The sequence below is a fragment of the Lissotriton helveticus genome, chromosome 9, assembly GCF_964261635.1.
Source record: "Lissotriton helveticus chromosome 9, aLisHel1.1, whole genome shotgun sequence".
Lineage (NCBI taxonomy): Eukaryota > Metazoa > Chordata > Amphibia > Caudata > Salamandridae > Lissotriton > Lissotriton helveticus.
In genome coordinates, this window is record NC_136070.1 from 429,678,868 (window position 1) to 429,693,932 (window position 15,065).

The 15,065-nt window shown below is 45.7% G+C and overlaps 1 protein-coding gene across 1 annotated transcript in view; it reads right to left on the minus strand.

Moving 5' to 3' along the window:
* Positions 1–15,065, minus strand: part of CDC42BPB (CDC42 binding protein kinase beta) — a 709,648-nt gene that overhangs the window by 496,016 nt on the left and 198,567 nt on the right. Inside the window, exon 7 of the mRNA XM_078660224.1 lies at positions 14,079–14,279. Within this exon, the coding sequence (XP_078516350.1) occupies positions 14,079–14,279 (201 nt within the window). The remainder of the gene's footprint in view (positions 1–14,078; positions 14,280–15,065) is intronic.

Genomic DNA, 15,065 nt, shown 5'->3' on the forward strand with positions numbered 1-15,065 from the left:
GTTCCTCTTGTTTAAGGATGTAGCACATTTTGAGCCCTTTCTTGATGAGGTGTGTCCTCAATTGGCAAAAACCTTATACATGAAGTTTAGATATAGTATATTGTATATAAATGCAACTACATCATGATGGACCATTAACCATGCTGGAACAGACAATGAGTTGTGTTCTCTATGCCTAGAAAAGGCTACGGAAAATGATTTGCATGTACTATTCTTTTGTCCTGCATATGTCAAGCCCAGGAAGAAATGGGTCAAACCCATTGTATAAACATGGGAATTAGATCCTGTAAAGAGGCAGAAAGAATACTAAAGACTGGCACAGCTCAAATAATAGTATTTAGTGTAAGTACATTTTTATTAGCTGTAAGTTTTTTACGGGCCAAAGCAGGACTGACAATGAAATCAGCCCGTGTATGTAGATACTAATGGTAATAAGGGACTCTTGATTGTGCATTATATAAATCAGAAACTACTATTACTGTTTTTTTAAATATCTAAGGAATGAAAGCACTAACAAAGGGATGATGAAATAGTTTTTTTTATTAGTGTTAACTGCACTTTTATATCGATGCCTATTTTAATATATTTATATATATATATATATATTTATGTTCTTAGTTATAGTGGAGATAGGTCATACACAAGCCCGTTCCCTTGTATTTCCCCACCTATAAATATTTGTAATGGCATTGCTGCACTATCTGTATATGGAAACTATATGTGTTTATATGTATCTTTTATGGTTCAAAAGTACCGAAATAAAGATTTTTGACTAAATGACTATATTACTTGCACATTACTCAGTTGAAGGGCTCATTTATTCATGAACATTAGAAATTAACCCCCATGCTTCTCTAAAAGAATGCCATGCTCTGTAAATGCATAACCTACTTGAAACTACTACATTTCATAATTTATCAATGACCAAGTATCCATACATGCTCAATCCACTGAACACTTCTTACCAAGATACATATGCACTTCTGTTCTTATTTCAGAACGTTAGAGATTTTTTAGAAAGGTGAAGTCATTACGTAATACAGTTCACCCAAATTTAGGATAAGCCGATATAGCAACACTACATGCCTCTGTGGCTCTGGAATCTTTCCGATTTTTTTTTTTTTTTAAATAAACGTGTCTTTGTACCACTTTCCAGTCTTCTTTTTTGGTCCACTTTCTATAGGACCTTCTTTTCTAAACTAAGAGTCGACATTTCACCTATACTGAAGCAGGAGCAACATAATGAGGGACTACGAATACAAGGAACACTTATGTCTAATGATGGTTAGTTCTGCTAACTGCGGACCCATAGTTTCTGTTCAAGATTCTAGGGTGCCAGAAATAAACACTGAAGAAATCCGAACAGGGTGACTGCAGCTGTTATTACTGAACATTGTACAGAGATGTATGTTTTCGGCCAATGTGACGTTTAACATGACAATTTGTTTGAAATATGACTTTAATTACGCTTTTTCTTTAAATTGGCAGCACGTTCAAGTGGGTGTTCTTCATTAAAAATACACATTCACAGCTTTTGCTTGTGGCTTTATCTGTGGATCAATCAAATGTGATATTCTCAGGGGTGCAGCTGAAAGTTTGAAAAAATGGTGCATGTCCTGTTGGCACGGTCACAGTTGCATAAGTAGCTTAATACGGCAACTACTTCTTTGATGTGTACCGCTCTACATAATATGGTGTATAATACTGCTTTACATTTAAATAAGCTAACCAAACTCACTTCCTGCAAGTATACCCATGAATGCTTTGGTGAAGGGTGGGGTATTTACCCCACATGATAAATAAAGAATTAGGGTGCAGTATTTACCTGGTGTGGTAAATAACTCATATTCAGAGTTTTCACTTGGAAATGTGGAATTACAAGAATAGGTTCTTGAATCACAGAATACCTTGTTGAGTTATTCCGCTTGATTTGCCCTGATAAATCTAGGCAGGTTTGACTTGCTGAAATCTGTAGGATGCAGTGTTTACAATAGACCTTAGAAAGCACAAAAATAAGTTTGTAAAGGGATTGAAATTTTAACTCCGTATCAGGCTATGTGTATCCGTTTTTGTGCAAGGATGATAGAGGCATTGCACACAAAATTTGTACAACTGGGTAAAGTCAAGTTCCGCATGCTTTAAAAAAAAAAAAATCTTTATTGGTTACTTCAGAAAAATACATAAACATCACAAACAAGAATCATTTCATAACTGAAATACAAAGGAAAGAAGAAAATCAAGGGAGGAATATACATCGCGTAGAGAATTACAGTCTACCTGAGCATTCCTGTAAAATAAAAAGAAAACAGGAGAAATGGAAAAGTGCAGAGTTCAAGTTCAAGTTCAGGCATTTATAAAGCGCACTACTCACCCAGAGGGTCTCAAGGCGCTAGAGGGAGGGGTTTATTGTTTGTCGAATATCCATGTTTTCAGTTCTTTTCTGAAGGAGGTGTGATTCTGAGTAAGGCGGAGGTGGGTGGGGAGTGAGTTCCAGGTCTTGGCAGCCAGGAAGGAGAAGGATCTGCCACCCATGGTGGTTTTTCGGATGCGCGGGACTGCGGCGAGGGCTTGATTGGATGATCTTAGTTGGCGGGTGGGATAGTAGAAGGACAGTCGGGTGTTGAGGCATTCGGGTCCTAGATTATAAAGGGCCTTGTGTGCGTGGGTAAGAAGGCGGAAAGTAATTCTTTTGTTGACGGGAAGCCAGTGGAGGTTTTTTAAGTGACCGGTGATGTGCTCTTGGCGCGGGATGTCTAATATGAGTCTCGCTGATGCGTTTTGGATGCGCTGGAGCTTTTTCTGCAATTTTGTTGTAATTCCGGCGTAGAGTGTGTTGCCATAGTCCAGTCGGCTCGTGACCAGTGCATGGGTGACAGTTTTTCTCGTTTCGAGGGGGATCCAGCGGAAGATCTTTTTGAGAATGCGAAGGACGTTAAAGCAGGAGGACGATAAGGCGTTGACTTGTCTGGACATTGAGAGAGAGGAGTCTAGAATGAAGCCAAGGTTACGTGCATGGTCTGTGGGTGAGGGCGCTGATCCCAAAGCGGAAGGCCACCAGGAGTCGTCCCAAGCTGAGGGGGAGGATCCTAGGATGAGCACCTCCGTTTTGTCTGAGTTGAGTTTTAAGCGGCTCTGTTTCATCCATTCGGCTACTTCTTTCATACCTTCGTGGAGGTTGTTTTTGGCGGTGTTGGGGTCTTTGGTGAGGGAAAGGATTAGCTGGGTGTCGTCGGCGTAGGAGATGATGTTGAGGTTGTGTTGACGTGCGATTGAGGCGAGGGGACTCATGTAGACGTTGAAGAGGGTGGGACTGAGTGAGGAGCCTTGAGGTACGCCGCAGATGACTTCGGTGGGCTCTGAGTAGAAAGGGGGGAGTCGGACTCTCTGGGTTCTCCCGGCTAGGAACGAGATGATCCAGTCCAAGGCTTTACCTTGAATGCCGATGTTGTTGAGGCGTTGTATGAGGGTGTTATGACAGACAGTGTCGAAGGCGGCGGAGAGGTCGAGTAGAATGAGGGCCACTGTTTCACCGTTGTCCAGGAGTGCTCGGATGTCGTCGGTCGCCGCAATGAGGGCGGTTTCGGTGCTGTGTTTGGCTCGAAAGCCGTTCTGTGAGGGATCCAGGGAGTTGTTGGATTCAAGGAAGGCTGCGAGTTGGCTATTGACGGCTTTCTCGATGACTTTGGCCGGGAAGGGGAGGAGGGAAATGGGTCGGTAGTTTTCAGTTCTGAGGGGTCTGCTGTTGGTTTTTTCAGAAGGGCGCTGAGTTCGGCGTGTTTCCATATTTCTGGAAAGGTGGCGGAGTTGAAGGAGCAGTTGATGACGTCGCGGAGATGGGGGGCGATGATGGAGTCAGCTTTGTTGAAGATGTAGTGGGGGCAGGGGTCAGAAGGTGAGCCAGAGTGGATTGAGTTCATGAGGCGAATGGTGTCTTCAATGGTGACTGGGTTCCAAGAGTTAAGGTAGTTAGTTGGAAGGGTGGGATCTGAAGGGGGTGGGATGAGTTGTTTATTGGGAGTATTCTTGAAGCTGTTGTGGATGTCGGCAATTTTGTTGTAGAAGAAGGAGGATAACGCATCGCAGAGGACTTGGGAGTTAGTGATGTCGTTGGATGCTGCGGGAGGGTTGGTGAATTCTTTGACGATATTGAAGAGTTCCTTGCTGTTATGAGAGTTGTTGTCGAGACGGTCCTTAAATGCTGATTTCTTGGCGGATCGAATCAGTTGGTGGTGTTTGAGGGTGGCTGTCTTGAGGGAGGTCATGTTGTCTGAGGTTGGTTCTTTTCTCCAATTCTTCTCCAGGGTGCGGCATGTCTTCTTGGATTTTTTAAGGTCATCATTGAACCAGGGAGCCTTCTTGCTGGATGATTTCAACTGGTGTTTTTTCAGGGGTGCTAGTTCGTCTGCACTGTGGGTAATCCACTGCCTGAGGTTGGTGGCCGCTTGGTCTGGGTCCGTTGCAGGGGTGGGAGTATTTAGGCTGAGTGATGTGAGGAGTTGGTCGGTGGTGATTTTGTTCCATTTTCTTCGGGGAATGGGTTGTGGACGGTTGTGGGTCAGGGTTGTTTTGTAGCTGAAGTGAACACAGCTGTGATCCGTCCAGTGGAGAGCTGTAGTGTGATCGAAGGAGATGTGTTTGCTGGAGGTGAAAATAGGGTCGAGCGTGTGTCCGGCTGTGTGAGTGGGGGCGTTAACAAGTTGTTTGAGTCCGAGATTGGCCATGTTGTCCAGAAGGGTGGTGGTGTTGTTGTCGAGAATGTTGTCAAGGTGGTAGTTGAGGTCTCCTAGAAGAATGTAGTTCTCTGCGGCGAGGGCGTGCGGGGTGACGAAGTCAGTGATGACGTCGCTGAATTGAGATCGGGAGCCTGGGGGTCTGTAAATGAGGGTTCCTCGAAGTGTGGTCCTGGGGTCGGTGTGGATCTGAAAGTGGAGGTGTTCGGCGGATGCAAGATTGTCGTCAGAGCTGGTTGTAATTTTGATGGTGTTTCTATGGACGATGGCGATGCCTCCTCCAGTTTGATCGGTGCGGTCTTTCCGAATGATCTTGTAAGAGTCCGGTATGGCTATGGCGATGTCAGGGGCAGAGGATGCATTCATCCATGTTTCAGTGAGGAAAGCGATGTCAGGTGACGCGGTATCGATTAGGTCCCAGAGTTCGGTTGCATGTCTGTGGACCGAGCGGGTGTTCAGTAGGATGCATTTCAAGTCGTTGGGTTCGGAGCTGAGTGTGGAGGAAGTGTGTTTGGTGAGGGTCCTGAAGCAGTTGAACTTACAGGAGAGGCAAGAGAATGGGCCGTGGGTACGTCCTGGGGTTGCTGCGCAGCAAAGTGGGGTGCGTCCGGGGTTGAGGGTGAGGAGAGTAGCGGCATCATAAGTTACTCTGGGGGGTTGGGAGCGGCATAGAGCAGGGGGACGGGCGCTGGGTGCGGTCCAGGCGCGGACAGGCGCAGACGGGCTTACCTTTGGCGCACCTTCGGCGCAACTGGGGCGCGACCGCTGCGCGTGACCGCTGCGCGCAAAAGCTTCTGTCATAAGTGGATAGTGGAAGGGGAGGGGCGAGGCAGGCTCAGCTGGGAGGCGGGAGCGTGATTGGAGGGACGGGCTTGGACGTCACAAGAAGCAAATGGCTGCAACAATAACAACTACTTAACGCAGGGAGAGGTTGGGGCGAGCAGTGGAGCGCTTATTACAAAATAGTTATTTTACAAATGAAATGGCTGAGACAAAGTAGCGCTATGAGCACAGCACATTAAAAGTATCAGGCGGCGCTATGAGATTGAGCACAGTGCAATGATTAAAGCAGCAAAGCAGCGCTGAGGTCAGAGCACTTTTAAAATACAATACAATGCGGCGCAATGGAAATACAGCTGGAAGAATGCAAAGAGCACAAGCAGCGTAGGAGTAGCGCTACGATACCCAGGAGGACAGAGGGGAGCAACCGGATCTGCACGAGTCAGGACGGTCACAGCTCTCGGAGGGGAGGGGTCGGCCTAATCTATCTGTGGGAGGCAGGCTCAGCTGGGAGGCGGGAGCGTGATTGGAGGGACGGGCTTGGACGTCACGAGAAGCAAATGGCTGCAACAATAACAACTACTTAACGCAGGGAGAGGTTGGGGCGAGCAGTGGAGCGCTTATTACAAAATAGTTATTTTACAAATGAAATGGCTGTAGCCATTAGCCATTGGTCAATAGCACTAGCAAGGAGAAAGAAATAAGCTACTTACCTGTAACTGCAGTTATCCAGTATTCAGGTATCTTTCATAGATTCACATGCTTAAATCATTCCCCATTTTCAAAGGGGTAGTCTCACGGTGATATAAGTAAAGCAGTAATTAAAGAACTCCCATAAGCTATCATGGAGGCAACCATGCATTTGATAGGCTATCCAACTCTTTTTCTAAAAAGGACCAAACAAATACAACCAATCAATAACCAGCACCCTATAGAACCTTCCCCAAGAGAGGCTGAGCCCCTCAGATTTTCCAGCACAAGAATGGATAGTAATACTTGAGTGTAAGGGGAGCCGCTCCGGCGAGGTGTGTGGGTTGCATGCGAATCTCTGAAAGAAACCAATACTGGATAACTGTAGTTACAGGGAAGTAATTTATTTCTTAGCCAGTATTGGGTGTCTTTCATAGAATCACATGCTTGAATCAGAATAGCAAGAAGTAATGTAAAATAGGAAAAGACCCCTAAGTGGATGGTGGGTAGTGCCAATAATATTTCAAAATGTATTCGCAAAAGGAGTGTCTTGTGAAAGTGTTGGTGTAAAAATAAATGCATATAAAGGCGTTGACATTTGAAATAAACATCTCTATTATCAACTTAAACAAGTATATCAACTTTTATAACCAATGAAGATACATTTTTAAATGCACACCAATACTGACAACAGAAAATAAATCCTGTAATTAGAGAGGCTCACCCTAATGAAATAAATGACGTAGGACTGCCTGTCTCACGGCTGCATCAGCACGCTGTGTCGACTTAAGGCAGCAGTGCTGCGTGAACGGTTGCGTCGTTTTCTACGTTGCACCTTTGCAGATTTTTTCCAGTGGAACGCCAGCAATTTGGCAGCCGATGTAGAGACTGCTCTTATGGAGTGCGCTTTCACTGTTCTTGACAAAGGTTTGCCTGCCTTATCGTGGCAAAACTGAATTGTGGCTTCTATCCATCTTGCGATGGTAGCTTTAGAAACCGCAGTGCCCTGACGACCATGTCCATATGCTACAAACAATTGATCTGTCTTGCGGATAGACTTATTCTTTTGCAGGTAAAATGTTAGACACCTTTTGACGTCTAGTGTGTGTAGAGTTCGTTCCGCAGGTGTAGAAGGATCTGGGAAGAAAGTCCTGAGAATGACAGGTTTGTTTAAGTAGAACTGCAAAGGAACCATAGGGATAAATTTGGGATTCGTCCTGAACGAAGGAAATTATGTTTTATGGTGAAAGCTTGTATTTCGCTAACCCTTGTAGTTGATGTTAGGGTGAGTAAGAGGGCTACTTTCCATGTCTCAAAGGGTTGCTTCATCAATTGTGATCGGACTACTTTTAAGTGCAACTTAGGGGGTGGGGCTTGAACAATTGGATAAGTACGAAATATGCCTTTCATGAACATGCGCGTGCCACTGCCCCCTCCCGCAACTAGTGAATTGTGCTACCTCTGCCCTTGTGCTGCCACGGTCTTGAGCAGAGAGATAGACGTTTTTGGGGCCCGTCTATATGGAGAGAGAGCTGCAAGGTGAACCTTAATTTAAGAGTATACCAGCCCAGTTTTATCCAAAGATAGTAAGTACGGTAGGATGTGCTCTGGAGCAGAGAGGTACGGACGTACTTTGCTTTGCAGACACCAAAGGCAGAACCATATCCATTTCAGTCTGTATGTCTTGTTGGTGCTGTCTGCACAAGATCTCGCGATAATGTCTTTACACATTCGTGCACAATTGACAAACCCTTAAATTCAAAGAATTCAGGAGCCACGCATGCAATGGAAGAGATGTTGTTTCCAGGTGACACATCTGACCTAGGTTCCTGGTCAACAAGGTTGGTGTCGGTAGCAGACAGATGGGCTGGGCTTCCGAGAGGAGGAGAAGCTCCGTGAACCAGTGCTGTCTGAGCCATCTGGGGGCTGTCAGAAGGCGGCGGCAGTGCTCCATTTTCATATTTGTCAGGACCGTGGGCATCAGTGGAATGGGAGGAAAGGCGCAAGCATATAGTCCTGACCAATGCATTGAAAAGGCATTCCGCCGAGAGTTTGGGAGAGGGAATCTGCTTGCAAAGAATCGGCAGTTAGAGTGGGCCGCAAGAAGGCCCAGCACTGGTTTCCCCCAATGTGAAAAAATCCTGTCCAGTTGGTCTTGTTCGAGCTGCCGAGCTGCCACTCGTGGCAGTTGTCTTTGGTCCTGCTGAGGGTGTCTGCAAGAGTATTCAGAAGCCTTGGAACATGTTCCGTTTATAGGGATATCCCATGAAATTCAAGCCAGCTCCAGGGCTGCTGGGCACCCTGAGAGAGAGTCGGAGATTTGGTTCCTCCTTGTTTGTTGATATAAAACATGCTTGTGGTGCTGTCCATACGGACCAACACCGATGAACCTTTTATCCGAGGGAGGAAAGCTTGCAGGGAGAGAAAAATGCCTTCAGTTCTAGCATGTTGATGTGCATCTGGGATGGGGACCATTTTTCCTGAATCTGAAGGCCTTGAAGATGACCTCCCCAAACTTCCATGGATGCATCGGTGCGGACTATGAATTTCAAGATCAAAGGCAGAAAGGAGAGGCCCTGTGAGAGGTGTGACTTCAAGGTCCACCATTCGAACGCCTCTCTCATGCCTGGAGTGAGAGTTATCACGACGTCGAAGTATCCCGTAGTTTGAATCCATGGACAGTGGGGTTCCTCGTGCAAAGCCTACATGTGAAGACGAGCTAGTGGAACTAGGTCGATTGCTGAGGAGAGAATGCCCAGTAGAGATTTGTATGTCCTCACAGAAGTGCACTTTCTTTTTGATAGTCTGAAAGCCAAGGTTTGCAACCGTTCATGCCTTTCTTGCGAAAGGAAAGCTTTGTTCTGAGTGGTATCCAAGTCGGCTCCTAGGAACGTCATTGTCTGACTTGGAAAAACTGATGATTTTTGTTGGTTTATAGAAAGGCCTAATTTGCGACCAGATCTATGCAATCTCTTGTAGCTGCAGCCGCTAGACGAGCCGATGGAGCTTTCATGAGCCAATTGTCCAAATATGGAAATACTTGGTGACCCTGGTTCCGCAAGGTGGCTGCTACTGGGGCCAGAAACTTGGTGAAAATCCAGGAGCAGATTTGAGGCCGAAAGGTAGGACTCGGAACTGATAGTGGGTACAAGCCACTGTGAATTGGAGTAACTTTGTGTGTTTGGAGTGGATAGGAACATGGAAATAAGCATTCTTTAAATCTAGCGATATCATGTAGTCCAAGCTGTTGAGGCGTCGAAGGATGTCAGCGAGTGTAACCATTCTGAAGGTCTGATTTTTGAGGAATTTGTTCAACTGTCTGAGGTCTAAAATAGGTCTCCACTCTCCTGATTTCTTGTGTATCAGGAAGAAGCGGGAGTAAAAGCCTTTTCTACTTTGTGCTACTGGAGCCCTCTCTATTCCCCCTTTCAGTAGCATAGACTTCGCTTCTTGTTTGAGTAAGTGAAGACAAGAGGGGTGCGATGCCCTGGGTGGAGTGTTTGGTGGGCGCTAGATGAATTCTAGAGCGTGGCCATAAGATATGAGATCCAAGACCCATCTGTCCGTTGTAATATTGTGCCATTGATGGATATGACTGGAAACTTTTGCACCGGTTGGGGGGGCAGGGAGTAGTAACTGGTACCCTGATGTGGTCACTGCTTGCGACCCGAGTCGCGTGCTTGTGATGCTGGTTTCCTGCGTGAGCCTTGCCTGGAGAAACTAGATGTTGTTGGCTGTCAATAGGATTGCTGCTGGCAACCCTGACGATATTGTAGCTGAAAGTATTGATAGTTTTGGGTGCACTATAAAGTACCTGTATAGCCTGAAAATCCACGTCCTCGTGCACCCAAAAAGGGCACTTTATGATACTGTAGGGTAATGTGATGGTGTCCCATCCCGGTTGGGCGGTGCGCCTCCCTCCAACATGGCAGCCGCCGGACTCCAAACCCGAAGTAGAATGAGCGGTCTAGACGCTCAAACCAAAGCCCCAGGGACGGAAGTGAACTCTCTCAGAGGAGGGCCTATAAACGCCGACTTGCTGTGGAAGACTCTCGCCATCGAGGAAGGAGGAGAAGGAGAGCCGGAGGACAAGACGGAGGGAGAACACGAGAAGGAGTGTCCAGAGTTCCAGAATACTAGGACAGAGGCAGGAGCACATCGGGAAGACCAGCCCCTACCGGAGGAGACGAACGACGAGGATAACAGCTCTGGGAGCATCGCCCTCGAGTCCGGTACTCCAGCAGGGGAGGTGGAGGCTGTGACTCCCCTCCCCATGGCCCAGGAGGGTCGTGGGTTCAGGCAAATGCCGAGATCTTTTACAGGGTTGGTGGGAGGGAATACGGGGCACAAAGCAATAGGGTACCAAAAATACCCTTCCCTCACATAGGCACCTCACCGTTAAGGACTGGTGGCGGCAGCACAATATTCCTTACTCTAACATACCTTGTTGTTTAGAAATCTGACAATTTTTCTTGCTTATTTTCTTTTTTTTGAGTTCCGGTTCCCCTGTAAGAGACAGGCGCCCTTGTGAAACTGACTAGACATGGACCACCCAACCATCAGGAGGACCCTTTCCCCTTGGACTAAGGACATAAAGAAGTACTCCCTATCTAGCGGTGCTGCTATATCCTACAACCCCCTGGTTTACTTCCCCCCACCTTTTATTTCATTTCTTTTGCTTCTACAAAAACCCATTGTGACTTAACCACAAAGAGGCTTGGAAAGGCCGAGCACAAGACCCTGAATAGCCCAAAATAAAGGCTTATCCCTATCATATCCCAAGACTCTGGTGTTCCTTTCGGAGAGAAGGTGGAGGTTGGGCAACCAACCACACTCGAGAAGGGGGGGGGGGGGGGGGGACGACACGAGGACAGGTAACTAATACTTTGGCTGTGTCTGTATAAGTTTTGATGTCTAGTAGAGCTTTGTCTATATGTTTTCCAAATACACCTGCTCCATCGTACGCCATGTCCAGTATTTTTGATGGCCCTTCTGGACGGAAGGGTGTTGCCCTAAGTCATCCTTGGCGTCTTAAAACAGCCGTACCAGCTAGTTGTCGAAAACCTGTTTCGGCTATGTCCATAGCATAGTCTACCATTTTGGCCGCTGTGCGCTCTCCCTCAGCAAGGACCTTACGAAATTCTTGTTTATTTTCCTCCGGTATAAACTCCAGCATGGCTCCGATATTGGACCACATTTGCCACTAGTAGAGGCCCTGAAGGGCTAGTGTATTAAAAGCCCTGGCAGAGATTGCGGACAAAGACGAGAATCTCCTCCCAATGGAATCCAAACGGCATCCTTCCTTGTCCGGAGGAGACTTGATGGGGGTTGAAGGATTTTTTGATCTTCTCTGAGCTGCTTGGGAAATCACTGAGTCCGGTTTGGGATGGCCCGTAAGGCATGCGGGGGAATCCTCGGGTGCCCCGTATTTTTTATCTAATCTTGGCAGTACCGGCACTACAGTGGCCGGTGATTTAATTACTTTAAGTCCTTCTTGCCAGATATGGTCTATAATGGGTATATATCTTACTAGTTTCCTTGATTGTTCTTTAAAGTCATAAAGGAAACAATCTGATTGCTTGACTATTGTGGGCAGATGAAATCTGGACGTAGCCCTGTCCATCAGATTATGAAAACCCCCAATGTCCTCTGGAGGAGAGTCAGAAGGATGACAAGGAGGAAGAGATGGTGTAGGTATAATATAGTTATCCCATTTATCGGTGGGTGGAGGAGGATTGTGAATTTCTCCCTCTTCAGGCCCTCCTTCAGAAGAGAATGGATCCTCTCTAGGAGGAACAGGGATGATCGGACGTGGTGTCATCCCAGGAGTAGTAGGGGGGAGGCAGTATTGGTTTAAGTGGTGCTACAGATGGTGCTGATGGAAGCGGCGGCTCAGTAATGTGTTCCTATTTGGGCGGGAACCTTTTCTGTAGTCTGTGAGCATGGCCTGTAAGTCTTCTATTAAAGAAGAAGGTAATTGAGCAGGTTCTTACCTTGGTGGATCAACATAATATCTAAAATGCTGATATTGTGTAGGAGGAACTGGATAGTGTTGGTAGTACTGCTCCTCGCCATAATAGTCCTCATCCTCCTCTTGACCCTCGACATTAAGTTCAGAAGGACTATGAGTAGTCCCTAAGGGACCATCATCATCCGCTGCCTCTGTGTCTAGAAGGTGACTTGGGAGTAAATGCAAAATCCTGCCTGGCGACTGAAATCCAGACCATAGCGATGTTCTGGACAGTCTGGATGGTGTGGACTGCATTTGTAGTGACTTTGTCGATGGGAGAGACGTTGACGGGGCCGTCGACGATGGGACTGTCGGCGACCCTAATTTTCTTGTGGACGGCAAAATCGCTGATGTAGTCATCGAAGCCGTCAACGATGTGGTCGCCAGCGGTGGAGCCGTAGTCAACAGTGGAACCGTTATCGCCGGTGATGGTGTCGTCGTCGCAGACAATGGCAACCTCGTTGCTGAGGTCTTCGTCGCCAATAAGGATAGTGTTGACGATATTGGGGCGTTGATGCTCGCTGTTGATGTCATAGGCGCATTCGATGGTCTCAACAATGAGAGAGTAGTCGCCGTCTGAGTTGCTGAAGAAACAGGCATCGACGGTGAAACTGTCGGCGACAAGGATCTGTGGCTGGATTTATGCCAGGAATGTCCTGAAGATTCCAATTTTCTCTTAGAAATGCAAGAAGGATGTGGCAAGACTAGCACTGAGGAGACTTTAGGTTATATTTCCTTTTTTCGAGCTTCTTTGGTCAGATGATAGGTTTTAGGGTGTTTCGACCTCCTCAAGCGATCTGCGCCTCTTATGGGATTTAGATGAAGTGTCGCTCTCCTCATCAGAAGACGCTCCTTGTGTCTTCTTTAGCCACAACAAAAGTCTGCCCTCTCTATCTCAAAGAGTCTTAGATGAAAAGGTGCAGCAAATTCTACATTGTTTTGCCTCATGATGAGGATAGAGGCAATAGATGCACTCCTTATGGGCGAAATAGTCCTTTACTATCAGACATTGTCCAGTAAGAAAAATGAGACTTATCTGAGAGAAATGTTGAAAAACGGAGCAGAGCTCAGGGAGTCTCCATTCACTCACGACTTGCGGTGAAAATCAGAGGGACTCAGACTCTCTTGGGGAAGGTTCTAGTGGGTGCTGGTTACTGATTGGTTGTATTTAAGTTTGGTCCTTTTAAGAAAAGGAGGTAGATAGGCTATTAAACGCATGGTTGCCTCCGTGATAGCCTATGGAAGTTCTTTAATTGCTGCTTTATTTATATTACCATGGGACTCCCACTTCGACGACGGGAAATGATTCAAGCATGTGAATCTATGAAAGATACCCCAATACTGGATAAATGTGTGAGTATCCAACAGCTATGAAAATGCCCAGGAGGTGGGAACTTGGTCAGGGAGTGGCAGGTATTGGGGGGCTCTTTCCAACCCCACCATGTGTGGGACTATATATGCATCTTGTACAATTGAATTGTGAACTTGGACCGAAATGTGTCTCAGGTTTGGGCAGGCATCTCATGTTTTCCATGCTTAATGAGATTTTGTGGCAATAATATGAAAATAAAGCACTCTATAAGGCGTGGGTAACGTATCCGATTTCATATTGTTTTAAATAGTGTGCAGCTTCCTTCTGCACATAACCAATCCAACATATATGGCACGTGAAGACCCCTCACAAAAACCAGAAGAATTGCTTCACCTGATACACCAACTTTATATAAAACAGTTACATTGTTCGTCCTGTTACCTCAAAATTAAGCATAGAACATATTTTTGTACAAGATTAGAGAGAGAACCTTATTATTCATTATTACTGACCTGCATACTTTTTTGTGTTAAAAAAATAAATAAGTATGCCTTACCTCATGGTTCATGATTTTCCCATAGGTTTCCACTAGGGACTCTGCATAGAATGGTGTTTCCCCGTACATCATCTCATACATGCAGACACCCAGTGACCACCAATCACATTCTGGGCCATACCTGCCCATCCCATCCTCCATAGCTTGCAAAATCTCAGGTGAGATGTAATCAGGTGTGCCAACTGCCACAGAGGACTGTACCTACAGAGGAAGAGAAAACGTAAATGGAGCTTAGATGTCACATTCCTAATGACACTCGCCATCTGGCACATGGGACTGCAGGAAACACCTGTGTATCAAAGGAGGAAAAGCAAACAAACCACAACTAAAATTAACCTAGCATTCGATACAAAGATTCATTGCTGCTAAATGTACGAGTTAAACCCTGAAACGGTTTTAAATTCCAAGTTTAATAGTAAGATGATGCATCCTGCTACAGGTACGTAACATCAGAAAGTATTTAAACAAAGAAGTGGAGGAGTTTTTGAATGAACAAAAATGCAAATAATCTTAGTCAAACCAATATGATAAGAGCAGACAATTTAGAGCAGATCCACGTTTTAAAATATGCATAACTCTGCAAAAGCAAATTAAACAAAAAACATTGCAATCCTCCCTCAAGCAGAAACAATATTTCATTAATAATTTCTTTCTTTAGCAATTAGACATCAACCCATACAAATGACTAAACTATTGTGGAGTGATTCTAATATATGTTGCTGGAGCCGGAAAGCTCTGAGATTCCTTATCCACAGAGTAAATAGCAAGGTGGTGCCGTTATGGAAAGATGTTTTTGAATGGATTAGTCTGGAAGAAGAAAAAAGCTGAATATCCTTGATCATCTATGTCAATTTTGAATGCTACACCTATCAGTTTGGGTCTGAACATGGAGTGAACGCCTTGGTTATAACAAATCATGGTGGACGAGAAGAGCTCTTAGGATTTGGAAATTGAAGGTAATCCCAATGGTTTAACATTGATTCAGAT